General features: G+C 36.9%; 1 protein-coding gene across 16 annotated transcripts in view; it reads right to left on the reverse strand.

Moving 5' to 3' along the window:
* Positions 1-12,617, reverse strand: part of RGS22 (regulator of G protein signaling 22) — a 164,498-nt gene that overhangs the window by 134,765 nt on the left and 17,116 nt on the right. For 13 of the 16 annotated variants that reach the window (XR_008667633.2, XM_055348123.2, XM_055348117.2 and 10 more), the window contains one exon: positions 10,791-10,853. Coding sequence is in view for 8 of the 16 variants with exons in the window: in XM_055348116.2 (XP_055204091.2) it covers positions 10,791-10,853 (63 nt within the window). In the remaining 8 variants the exon portion in view is untranslated. Of the gene's footprint in view, positions 1-9,220; positions 9,331-10,790; positions 10,854-12,617 lie in introns of all 16 variants that reach the window. The other 3 variants (XM_055348120.2, XM_055348119.2, XM_031014066.3) reach the window with 2 other exon arrangements.

Genomic DNA, 12,617 nt, shown 5'->3' on the forward strand with positions numbered 1-12,617 from the left:
GGACTCAGAGCTATAAAGTGCTAGACGATCAGGGTTATGGAAACAAGTCTGTCTGGTCCCAAAGACAGAACATTTCCTCTTTAATACACTGCCTCACATATGACAAAACTAGTGTGTACTGACCACTTCTCTACACCAAGTACTTTGCTAAGCAATAATCCTATGAAGTTAGGGTAGCTGTGATTCAAACAAAGCGTTTTGATTCCAAAGCCTATACTCTTATCTACCCTGGTTTTACTAGTAAAGGCACAGAGGCATGAAGCAACATGATGTATGTGGGTAGCTCTACGCAGCTGGATTAGAACAAGAATAGCCGTAGTTGGAATAGTTTAAGGAACAGAGAAAAAAGACTTGAAGTAGATAACATAGTATAACCAGATCATGAAAGGCTTTGCATGCCATTTTAAGAAGTACGGGCTTTATCTTAACCCTCTAGGAAACAGGGAGGCACATGAACACCCTAAGTAGGAAAGTAAATAGTTACTTCTAATTTGTGTTTTAGAAAGGTTCTGGAGCAGTCTGGAAGATGTAATGGTTGCTTGCCAGCTCATGAGCTGGTGGGGTTGGCTGCTCACATTACAGAAGCAGAACCATCACCACACTCTGGGGAGACTGGCTGTTATCTCAGAGCTACTGCTATCACGTCGCGACCAGGTTTTATGTAAAAATTACTAACTCTCTGGATGGGATACTGTCCCCGTCACATGCAGAGGCCAGGGCAGTATTTAAAGCAGGTAGTTAACAATTACTTTTGGTTTTTTTTGAGACTGAGTCTTGCTCTGTCCTCAGGCTGGAGTGCAGTGGCGTGATCTCGGCTCACTGCAACCTCTGCCTCCTGGGTTCAAGCGATTCTCTTGCCTCAACCTCCTGAGTAGCTGGGACTACAGGAACACACCACCATGCCAAGCTAATTTTTGTATTTTTAGTAGAAATGGGGTTTCACCATGTTGGCCAGGATGGTCTCAATCTCTTGACCTCGTGATCCACCCACCTTGGCCTCTCAAAGTGCTGGGATTACAGGCATAAGCCACTGTGCCCAGCCAACAATTACTTTTATATTTAACATAAAAAGCAAAACAACAGCTGAGAAAGCCTAAATGAACTCTTCATGGCTTTACAGCAAGTCCCCTAATGAGCTTACAACACAACTCTGGAGTTATGACTATGCAACTGCTTTAAACCTAGAACTGACCGTGTAATTTCTTTTCTTTTTTTTTTTTTTTTGTTTTTTCTGAGACAGAGTCTTGCTCTGTTGCCAGGCTGGATGGAGTGCAGTGGCGCGATCTTGGCTCACTGCAACCTCCGCCTCCCGAGTTCAAGGGATTCTCCTGCCTCAGCCTCCCAAGTAGCTGGGCGCCACGACGCCCAACTAATTTTTCTATTTTTTAGTAGAGACGGGGTTTCACCATGTTGGCCAGGATGGTCTTGATCTCTTGACCTCATGATCCGTCCACCTTGGACTCCCAAAGTGCTGGGATCACAGGCGTGAGCCACCACGCCCGGCCACATAATTTTAGTGATGCTGTGGACTGGCTCACTCAGGATCCATTCCAACCTCCTAAAATGCAAAGCCTGGAAAAGTAAAAACTTTATTTCTCAGACTCCCTACAGCTACAATTTCATGTGTGATTTAGGCTGTGCTACTCGTATGCACTTACAAAAATATTGAATTCTGAATGGACCTAGTAGGGAAAAAGGCAGTGTATCCATTCTGAGGAAGAAAGTGTATGTAAACATGAAAGTGAGGAGAGGAACTGGTCAAAAAGAAGTACTTTACAGAAACAGCACAGTAAAAACAACAAAAGGAAAATTGGAATTATGTTTATAATAAAATGGCATGCAATGTTTCTATTTATTATAAAAAAAGAAATGTGAATGTATATGTAAAAATGTTTATACTTTTTAAACTTAAGAATTTCTTTCTATGGAATTAATTATAATAGAACAGAGATCTTTCCAGGGGTAAATAAGTGTTTTTGTATTTGAAAATCCATGCATTAGCTTAGATCCTGGCAGGTCCTTAAAAGCACTATGATTCTAAGATGATAAAAGTGGCAAACAACTGTTTCAAAGCTTCTCTCAGTAATTCATTTTACCAATAGCAAAATGTTTGAATCACCAAGTGCCAATTATTGCCCTAAACCTAGAGGATACAAAGATGAATAAAACATTATTTCTGCCCTTGAAGGAACAAGTACATGATCTTTCATTTTTGTCTGTGATAAAGAGTAAACAAAATACCGAAATAAATTAAAACTTGTGTAAATGCAAATGCCAAGGGCAAATATGTCCCCAATGACAAGGGTAGCAATACTAGAATATTATGTCTGGTCTGGTTATCACACTTTAAAAGGGATTTGGCTAAACTACAAACTATCCAGAGAAAGATAAGCAGAATGATTAAAAATGGAAGAAATGTTGGGCAAATCACTTTGCCTTTCTGAGACATATCAGTAAAAAGAAGTTGTAACTAGATAAACCCAAGGTGCTTTCCATGTTTGATACTCCATCGGTCCATGATGGACGTTCCAGGAAAAAAGTCTATATATTCTGCTCTTTAGTAAGATCACTCAGCCCCACTATTCCTTTGTTAGCTCATTCATTTATTCAATAAGTATTTAATTATTATTATCATAATATCCTATTTAATATATTGAGTGAGCCAATACAGGGCATCCTCCACAAGGCCCCAAATGAAATGAAAAAGACACAGATCCTGCCTCAGAGCACACATTATCCAGGAGAGGAAGACAGATAAGTAAATATAAATAGGCAATAAAGACCCATCCTATGAGGGGAAGGGATATGAAAGTCAGCACATAAGGTGAAATCATATTTAGTCAAGATTATCCCTTGAAATCTTGAAAACATCCATAAAGTTGTCTTCAACAATGTTCTCAAAAAGTTCATGAGTCAGTTGTTCCTCTGGATTGAAATGGGTCACTGATTCTTCAGTTAGGGACTGGATGAAGGGATGGACTTGTGTTTAAAGCTCACGCTGTACACAAAATACGTATGTTTAACACTAGAATCACCCTTAGCATGATGATATGACAACATACTGTAAGAGGCAGGAAGGATGACACTCATTGATGGAATGGCAGTTTCTCATCTTCCATCTCACACCCTCTCCAGGGCACATACACATAGATTGGTACAACAGACAAAATCATTGTGACTCTTTAAATCACTCTTCATGTCACTCTTTAAACCTCACTCTCTCTGCAGAACATGAATAGCTCAATTTGAATAAGAATGGATGTATATTGAACTCCAGTTTAACACAGAACAAGCACAATAGAAGAACGTACAAAGTAATGTGATGGCACAGAAGGATTCATTAACTATTAATATATTCTGGAAATTAAGGAAGATGTATAGGGAAAGTGGGCTGCTAGAGTTGAATTTTAAGAATGAACAGGCAATGTCAGGTAGACAAGGGAGAAGAGGTGAATTCACAAAAGTAATAGCCAATGCATCAAGATAAAGGAGCATGACACCTACCATGTACCCACAAAAATTAAAAATAAAAATAAAAGATACAAGAGCACAAAATAATAGGTTACATTTGGTGAATTGCAAGTAGTGAGACATATTCAACTTTAATATTTTAAGGGAGAATAGCAGAAATAAGACTGGAGAGAAAGGATGAATTCGTTGAGGACCTACTATCATATGCTGTAACTCTCAACTTACACTGTTGAACCAATGATTCTCATAGGGTGGTTCCTAGATCAGCAATATCACCATCACCTGAGATCCTGTTAGAAATGCAAATTCCCTCCTAAGCAAATTAACACAGGAACAGAAAACCAAACACCATATGTTTTCACTTATAAGTGGGAATTAAACATTGAGTGCTCATGGACATAAATGGCAACAATAGACACTGGGGACAACTAGATGGGAGAGGGAAGGATGGAGATAAGGGCTGAAAAACTACTGGGTACTATGCTCAGTACCTAGGTGAAGGGATCATTCATATCCTAAGGCTCAGCATGACGCAATATACCCAGGTAACAAACCTGCACATGTACACCCCTGAATCTAAAATAAAAGTTGAAAAAAAAAAAGATAAGCAACTTATCGGTCCCCTCCGTATAACAAAATCTCTGGGGAAGGAGCTCAGCACTCTGAGTTTTAACAAGCCCTCTGATCATTCTAACGCATGCACATGTTTAAGAATCACTGCTTTACAACAAGGAGGAGCCACTGAAGAGTTTTTAGCTGAGGAGAGGCAGAATCCTGATGAAGACAAATTGCAAAGCTACATTCTGTTGGTTACTTCATGCTGACTCTCATGGGTATTCATATATGAGGTGGTGCCAGCCATCTGTGTTTGATATCCAGGAGAAAGAGCCCTGGTCTTTCATTAGTACCCAAATTCCTGTTGTTTGCTTAAAAAGAAGCTCTCTTAAACATTCAAGTCCTTTGTTTTAACCATTTCTAAGCTTATCTATAAAATTCCTATAGTTTAGTAAGTAACAATACAAGACACATAGGGTATGGGAGACAGAAATGAATGATGTAGAAAGTCTTTTCTCCAAAATGCTAAGTTGGCTGATTTAGAGAATGCTCAACCTTAAATCATATAACAGGAAAAACCTTCAGTTTGAGCCTCAAACCCAATCCTCCACAAGCTATTACAGACTTCTCTTTTCCTTACTTAATTTTCTTATTTCAAGGATATCATTTTCCAAATATTCCAAAACGAATTGACCTGAAGGTGGTGAAAGCTAACTTTGTAGTACTAGTCATCCATGTGTGAAAAATATTTTCACAGAAAAAGCAAGTGCATGAAAATATTTTTACCAGAGTAAATTGCTGGTTCCACATTTCTTTGAAAAGGGGAGAGAAAAAAAACCTGTGAATAATTAGTGACGTACTTAAACTGCCAGCCCAGCACCAGTGAAACTTACCGGGTGCCAAATTATTTAGCTGAACAGTATTTAAATTAAAAACTAATGACTAGGTTAATTTAATACATGTTCATCTCTGCTCCAACTCTGTCTTTACTAATTGAGCTCCAAAGCTGTATTTTAAACATGCATCCCTAGTCAGTGAATGGAAAACATCTGACTACTTGAATGTAACAAGTCAGTTACCAATAACAACTTCTTTTAATCTAAGCTTTATTGTCATTTTAGATGTTTAACCATAAACTGTTTACTAGATATATTCACCAATGGGATGGAATGAATAATGTGCCACATAAAATGTATAGAAAATATCCTTAGTTAATAAATGAGTTAGGTAATTTGAGTGCTGTATTTTTGAGCTACAAGTCTTATCAAAACACCCAGAGGTACAAACACTGAACTAAGCAGATTCCTAGAGCTTTATCAACACCTGTAAAAATCAATTTCTGAGTATTTAGATTTGGCAAGAGAAGACCCAAACCCTTCATCCCATGCATTCCCCCAAAATATACTCTCTCTTTCTCCCCACTGGCCCCCAAAACAGTCCATCTACCATATAACTCCTTCATAAAGCTGCAAGAAATTATAACTGTTTATGGATTATAAAAAGTGTGGAGAATCAGTCCAAAAAAAGAAGTTATGGTAAAATTCCAACAGCACATAGCTAAGCATGGTCTGGCAAACACATGACATACCTATCCTTGCGAGGAGGGTATAGAACAGGCCACCCCTTCAGCTTCTGCAAACTATAAATGTCACAAACATTTGAAACCACCCACAGAGGACCAACCTAAATCTATGTGGGCTCATCTACTCAATCCCACAACAGTCACTAAGCATAAAACACACACAACAAAGCCAAAAGGAAAAAAATGTTTTCACACTATAGCACAGAAGAAAACTTAATAAGCAAACACTTGTCCACAAAGAGTTGACAGCAAAAAACCTCCCAGACACCAAATGAAAACAATATCTGAATGTGAACTTGGCACAAGAACAAACGGAATGAAGTTATGAAAGCTAGGATTTGGAAAGTGCCGCAATCATTTATAATAGCAGCAACTGTCCTGGATTCCCCTCATCAAAAAATAACATGGAGGCAGGCTACCAGCCACCAGTTTCAGGATCTTACAACGTGTCCCAAGGGTATAATGGTGTAATGGAAAGAAATAGTGTAGGGGCCAGAATGCCTGATTCCTAGGCCCATTTCTACCACAATCTGGTTATAGGACCTTGGGCATGTCATTACAGATAGGGAAAAAGTCTCAGAAGTCATCTCAGAGATGACCTAAGGGCCCTATAGTCTATATCTACACTCTAGGCCTTAGGCTATTGCTTTTGGTGGAGGCTGAGGGTAGAGGTGGGTGAAGAAAGGAGGCAGGAGAAAAGATTAGAAGGTTTACTTGTTTATATTAAGGATCTTACATGGAAGATGTTGAAATAAAAACAGAATCATAATCAAGAATCTTTGGGAGATACAGAAAAGACCTGTCCTTGCCCCCAGGAAATTTACAATGTAGCTCCTGAGATAAAATAAACAGAGAAGAAGGAAATTTTCTCTGGTCAAGAAAGTCCAATCTTCCACCATAGATATATATACATAATAGAGATACACGAGATACACACACACACACACACACACACACACACACACACGATATTCTCATAAGATGATTTTCTAATCTCTACTTGAATACCTCCAAGTTTACTCCTTCACAAGTCAGCCCATTTAATTGTTAGAAAACAAATTCTAAAGTTCCTTCTTATGGTGAGTGAAAATCAAATCAATTTCTCTCATAAAAGCTGGCCGTGGTTCTGCACTCTAGTTTCACAGAATACGTTAACCCTTCTTCCTCAATCAAATCATAAAATATTTGAAAGGGACTACTCCATTTCACCCCTGCTACCCATTCCCAAGCCAGGTTAAACACCAAACTTCTTTCAACCCTTCATTTGACATGGTTTCCAGAGTGATCACTGGCTAAGTCTCCCTGAGTCTGGTTTGGCAGAGCAACTCTTAACATATGGCACCAAAAATGGAACACAACGGTCTAAGTGCAGTCTGACAATTCAACTCTATTCAAAGAAACATTTATTGAGTGCTTTCTGTGCTCCAGACTAATATTTTTCTTGATCTTGACTACATTTCTATTAATGACCCCTAAAACCACATTAGCTTTGTTTGTTTTGGTCCATTTCACACTATCGGGATAAAAACAAGACCAGATTCTCTTATCCAAATCATTAGTTTACTCCTCTGCTGCCAGTTCTATAGACATCATAGCATGATGGGACAATCAAAAGTTTTGAGCCATCTGAACCTGTGTGGACCATTATTTACTAGATGAGTGACCTAATATTGGAACTTGCAACTTTTCATCCAAGTCTCTGATAAAAAGAGTTAAAAAGGCAAAGCCAATGACAGATTTGTTTGGCACATAAGATTATCCTCTAGATTGACCATCCACCAATCCCATTAAAGAGTGACTGCCTGTTATGCTGCAGGAATGGAGGACGAGATAGTCTAATTAGTGAAGGAAAAGAAAAGTGAAGCACTAAACCTGTGCCAGGCACTTAATATACGTTACCTCACTTGATAATAATTTTGTAAGATAGTCATATTGTCTTCACAGAGAAAGAAATTGGGGAATTAAGTAAACAAGGTTTCTAAGATCATGCCGGTAAGAGTGGAAAAGCTGGAATCAAACACAGTTCTCTCACTCCTAATACCAACAATTACATGGTGAGATTTGAGCATGGGAAGAATAAGCGTGGTCAAAATGCATTGGTGGGCTAGGGGAGGCAGGAAAGAGTATGCAGGATGGCAAAAGTAATGTGAAATGAGATATAAAGGTAGAAAGATTAAGTTGAAGCCAAATTACAAAGGGTCTTGAATTGTATACTAGCAAATTTGGAATTCAATCTGTAGGTTATTAAAAATCAACCCCTGCTGGTTATGGCTAGTGAACCAGTTCAAATATTTGAAAACTAATTTCACAGATAATGATAAGGTCTTTGGAGACAAAGCACTATAAGTGGAGCATGTGTTGAGGTTGTTATTTTAGATAGGGTTGTTAGGGAAGGCTTTCTAAACAGAAGGGATTTAAGTCAAGGAGAAAGTGATACAGGTATCTCAGAGAAGAGCATGCCAGGTAGAAAGACCCTGAGTATATCTGGCATATTCATGTTTGGGAAGCATAAAGAAAGTCAGTCAGGTTGGAAAGTAAGTAGAGAAAATAAGTAGAAAATACAGATCAAGAGATAGCAAGAGCCAGATCATATAGGATTCTGGATTTTATTCTTAGTGTAATGAGAACTCCCTAGACAGGGTTTTGAACAGAGCAGGAAGTAACATGATTCAATTTATTATTTTTATAATACTTTATTGAAATCATAATATATTAATTTATGGTTCCCTAAAATACCATTCTATAACTATCCAAAAAAAGAAAGATTCGTTTGGCATACTTACTCTCAGTAAACCCATACTGGCTTCTAATATTTAACTAAGTGCTCATAAACCAAACATTACTAATCTGTTCTAGAATTTTGCCAGACACTTAGTTTGAGAATACATCATTCCTTCTCCTCCCTGTCCCCAGATTCTTTTTGAAAACCCGTGACAACATTTTCTCTTCTCTTGTCTTGTAATGTGAAGAATGGGTAATTAATTGGTAGACTGTGTGATCCTGAACGTAGATGCAAGAGGAACTCAAAAAAAAAAAAAAAAAAAAGAGGAGGTAAAAACAGAAGGATTTGGAGAGATGGAAAACAGGAAAAAGGCAGCCCAGGTGAGTGCTTGGGACACACAAAGGGGTCAAACTTCAGGTCTTGCTCAGGAGGGATAAAAACATTACTACATAGAATTCAATAGAAATCACACTGTCATGTCACCTAAAGTCTGAAAGGAAACAGAAAAATGGCAATGTCTATTCTGACTGGGTGGCAGGATTATCACATTTTTGGTAAACTGTCTATAATATTGTTACATCATTTCTATAACTTAAAACAGATTTTTTTAAAAGAAAGTTAAGAGAATTTATTTCTTTTCCAAAACAAGTCGATGTAATCACAAATCCCAAGACACTGAAATGTAAATGTTAAGAAACCGACATTAGATCTATATAGAGATTTTTCTATTTAAAATTTCACAAAAATGTACTTGTTTTGGAGGGAGAGTGGAGATTGCAGAGCCCACAGGAAAGACTACGTAATCTGGAAAAGCAAAATTCTGGCAATTTTGTCATGCTACTGGGTCTTATATAATATACAACTGGACAACAAAAGTTAAAGAGTCAGACCAAACAAGAACTCCTTGAATATCCTGTGGTGTTGCTCAGGCTTGTTCTTGGAAAGGGAGCAGAAGCTTTGGTGTGTCAATCTAACTTCCATAATGGGTCCAGAGACCTAGCTATGCCCAACAGAGAGAGTACAAAATTATTTTAGAAAAAAGAAAATCACAAAACAAACATGCATGCATGCATAGATACATATATATATATAAAGCTAATCTACACAAGAAAGTGCTAAATAGTACTTTCCCTTCAAAAGGTATTCCAGTGTTTAGGCTTTAAGAGACTTCACATTTGTGGTACACTCCCTTAAAAATTACTTGTGATTTTTTTTTATGTTTCAAATTTTCCCTGGAAAAGTTTCATAACACAATAGCAAAAACCTTTTCTTATACGTCTTTTAACCAGCATTCCTTATTAACTTTATTTTCATACAACAAGATAGGTCTTTTTATGACCCCTCATTTCACTTTTCCCCAATTCCTTGATGCGGTTTGAATGTGTCCCCCAAATTTAATGTGTTGAAAACTTAATTCCCAATGCAACAGTGTTGGGAGGTGGGGCCTAAAAAGAAGTGATTAGGTCATGAGGGCTCTGCTCTCCTGAATGGATTAATGTTGTTATCTTGAGAGTGGGTTGGTTATCAAGAGAGTGTTATAAAACTTGTTTAAAGTTTGTTATAAAAGTGAGGTCAGCGCCCCTCTTTCTCCCTCATTCTCTTAATCTCTGTTTTCCCTTCCACCATGGCATGATGTGGGAGGAAGGCCCTCACCAGATGCAGCCCCTTGATCTTGGACTTTTCAACTTCCAGAACTGTGAGCCAAATAAATTTCCATTCCTTATACATTACCCAATCTCAGTTATTCTGCTATAGCAGCATAGACTATATGGACTAGGACATCCCTTAATACTCACAATACATGTTACTGCTGTCTATGACTGAAACTATTAATTGGCATCAATCTATGTTACACCAACGACAGTGTGCCAAGTCCTATTTACTACTGATATAAAACTCTAGTTGCCTTAAATACAAATTCTACTTTAAGTTCTATCCAAGAGGATGAAAATAATTGCTTGAAAGCAAAAAATTAGTTCCTTGACTTTTTTGATATTTTGTCCTTATTATCTCTGTCAAAAGTCTAACTGTTAGCTGGGCATCATGGCACATGTCTGAAGTTCCAGCTACTTGGGAGGCAGGAGGATCGCTAGAGTTTGAGAAGTCGGGGCTGCAGCGAGCCGTGATCATACCACTGCATTCCAGCGTGGGCGACAGAGCAACACAATGTCTCAAAAAAAAAAGCCTAACATGGTGCCAAATACAGCTGAACCAGAGTTTGTACAGAATGCTTTTTAATGGTTAGAAAAACTCCAGATTTCTTCAATAAGAATAATTTCTAAATATGATTCAAATCCAAATGATTAACTATGTAAAAAGATAAAACCTTTACCTAAATGCTTTAATATTTTTTTAAAAAAGCATTATCCCTGATAAATTGGTTTCACAAGATAACCCAGTGATTAAAATATTTTGCTTTGATAATATATATTCAATAGATTATAATAATAATAAACTCACTGGAAGGCTTAGGAATTCATTAAAGTAGTCTACAAGGAAATCATCTGTTGCCAGAGAATCTTCCTGCAAAAAAAAAACATAAAAACACAGTATTATAATTATACATTTTAAATCATGCCTATATTATTCTCTATTTCTGCTATGAATTTATTATCACATAGATCTTCAAATCTCTTTTAGTCAGTCAACAGTGAACCCTCACTATAAACTCAACACAGTTTATGGTGTTTTATTGTCTCCTTCCAATCTCTGAAAGGAAAAAATAAGAAAACAGAAGGGGGCATACTCTTAAAACACTTTGCTACTATACTTAGTTGGAAAACAGAACACATGAAAAATATAGCACAACACTTAAATGAAACATCAACAAATACAAAATAATACCACCACATGGTAAGTTTCATACAGACTTATTAAATATATACATTTTCATAAAAATAAAGGCAGAGTCAACAAGAGGCAGTGTTAGGAGCCCAAATGAAATTGAGAATGTAAATTTCTTGAGTTGCCCAATGAAAGTGATAAAGGAAGTGAAGAAAATGTTCTACTGTCCCCCCACCCCAGAATGAGGTACATTTTTAAATCTGGATCCTGCTTCACTTTTGCATGAGGAAAGTTTGACAATGCATGTGTTCTAAGAATAAAGATTGTATACATTTTTTCCATAACTATCTCATCCACCAACATAGCCACTTTTCAAATTGGCAAAATTGAAAAGCCACTGCCAAGAACAAAATTTCTCTTCCAAATCATAAGACACCTTATTTTATTAGTAATTGTTTCCATTATGTCAAAAGCACATCATGGCATACTGTTGTATGGTACATGTGTTTATTTTGTTATTCATAATTATACTTCAATTTTGCAAATCTAACATGAAAGTTCACAATATGACACAATGCTATTATTTCCATATGGCTGATTACTTTCTTTTTATACTGGCCAATTTTTAAAAATTTATTGAAGTATATAGTGCTATAAGGAAGACACTATAGCATATTGCACCTACTTTGGAAAGTAGATTTTCAGGGTAATTTCTTTAAGTAATTGCAGCATCAGAAGAGAGTTATAAACAATCACTTATAGAATTTATATCAAGAAACTTACTAGAAACCTTAAAAGATTTAGTTTTCTAAAAATTTCAACTGATTAAAATAACAACAAACTAAGGATTTAATAAATTTACTACCTTAGTAGTAGTACCTTAGTAGCATGTGCTCAAAGAAAATCCTGATTGGCAAAGTCTAGCAAAGCAGAACAAGGCAGATATCCTTTTGGGGGAAGTTATAAGGCATTTAATAACCTATCAAACTTTACCTTTCAAAGTTACTTTAATAATTCCTACTGTATTTAGTGGACTATCTAGTTTTTGCTAATTCTTATGAGAAAACATCTGAATTCTGGGTAGAAGGCATTGTGCTACAATAAGGGTGGCCAAATTTGGCAGTACTGGATCATATGATCAAAAATCCACAGATGTGCACAGTGAATAGCTTAAATAATTTACAGTAGTGCAATACAATCCCTTGTCAGTTTTTCTAAAGTATACATTTCATTTTTAATTTTTAGCCATAATACAGAATATGTATTTCATAGCACCTGGTGGACGGAAGTATTGCCTAGAATTGCCACCTTGTCTGAAATTTCTAATTTTCAGATTCATATATTCATTTCCAGATGTCTTGCACTTCTAAAAGATTCTAACTCAATGAACTATCTGAGATGAGATACCCGTTTTATTTTTGTTTTTGTTTTGAGACAAGGTCTTGCCCCGTCACCCAGGCTGGAGTGCAGTGGCGTGATCTCAGCTCACCGCAACCTCTGCCT

Source organism: Gorilla gorilla, chromosome 7, assembly GCF_029281585.2.
Source record: "Gorilla gorilla gorilla isolate KB3781 chromosome 7, NHGRI_mGorGor1-v2.1_pri, whole genome shotgun sequence".
In the NCBI taxonomy this organism is placed as follows: domain Eukaryota; kingdom Metazoa; phylum Chordata; class Mammalia; order Primates; family Hominidae; genus Gorilla; species Gorilla gorilla.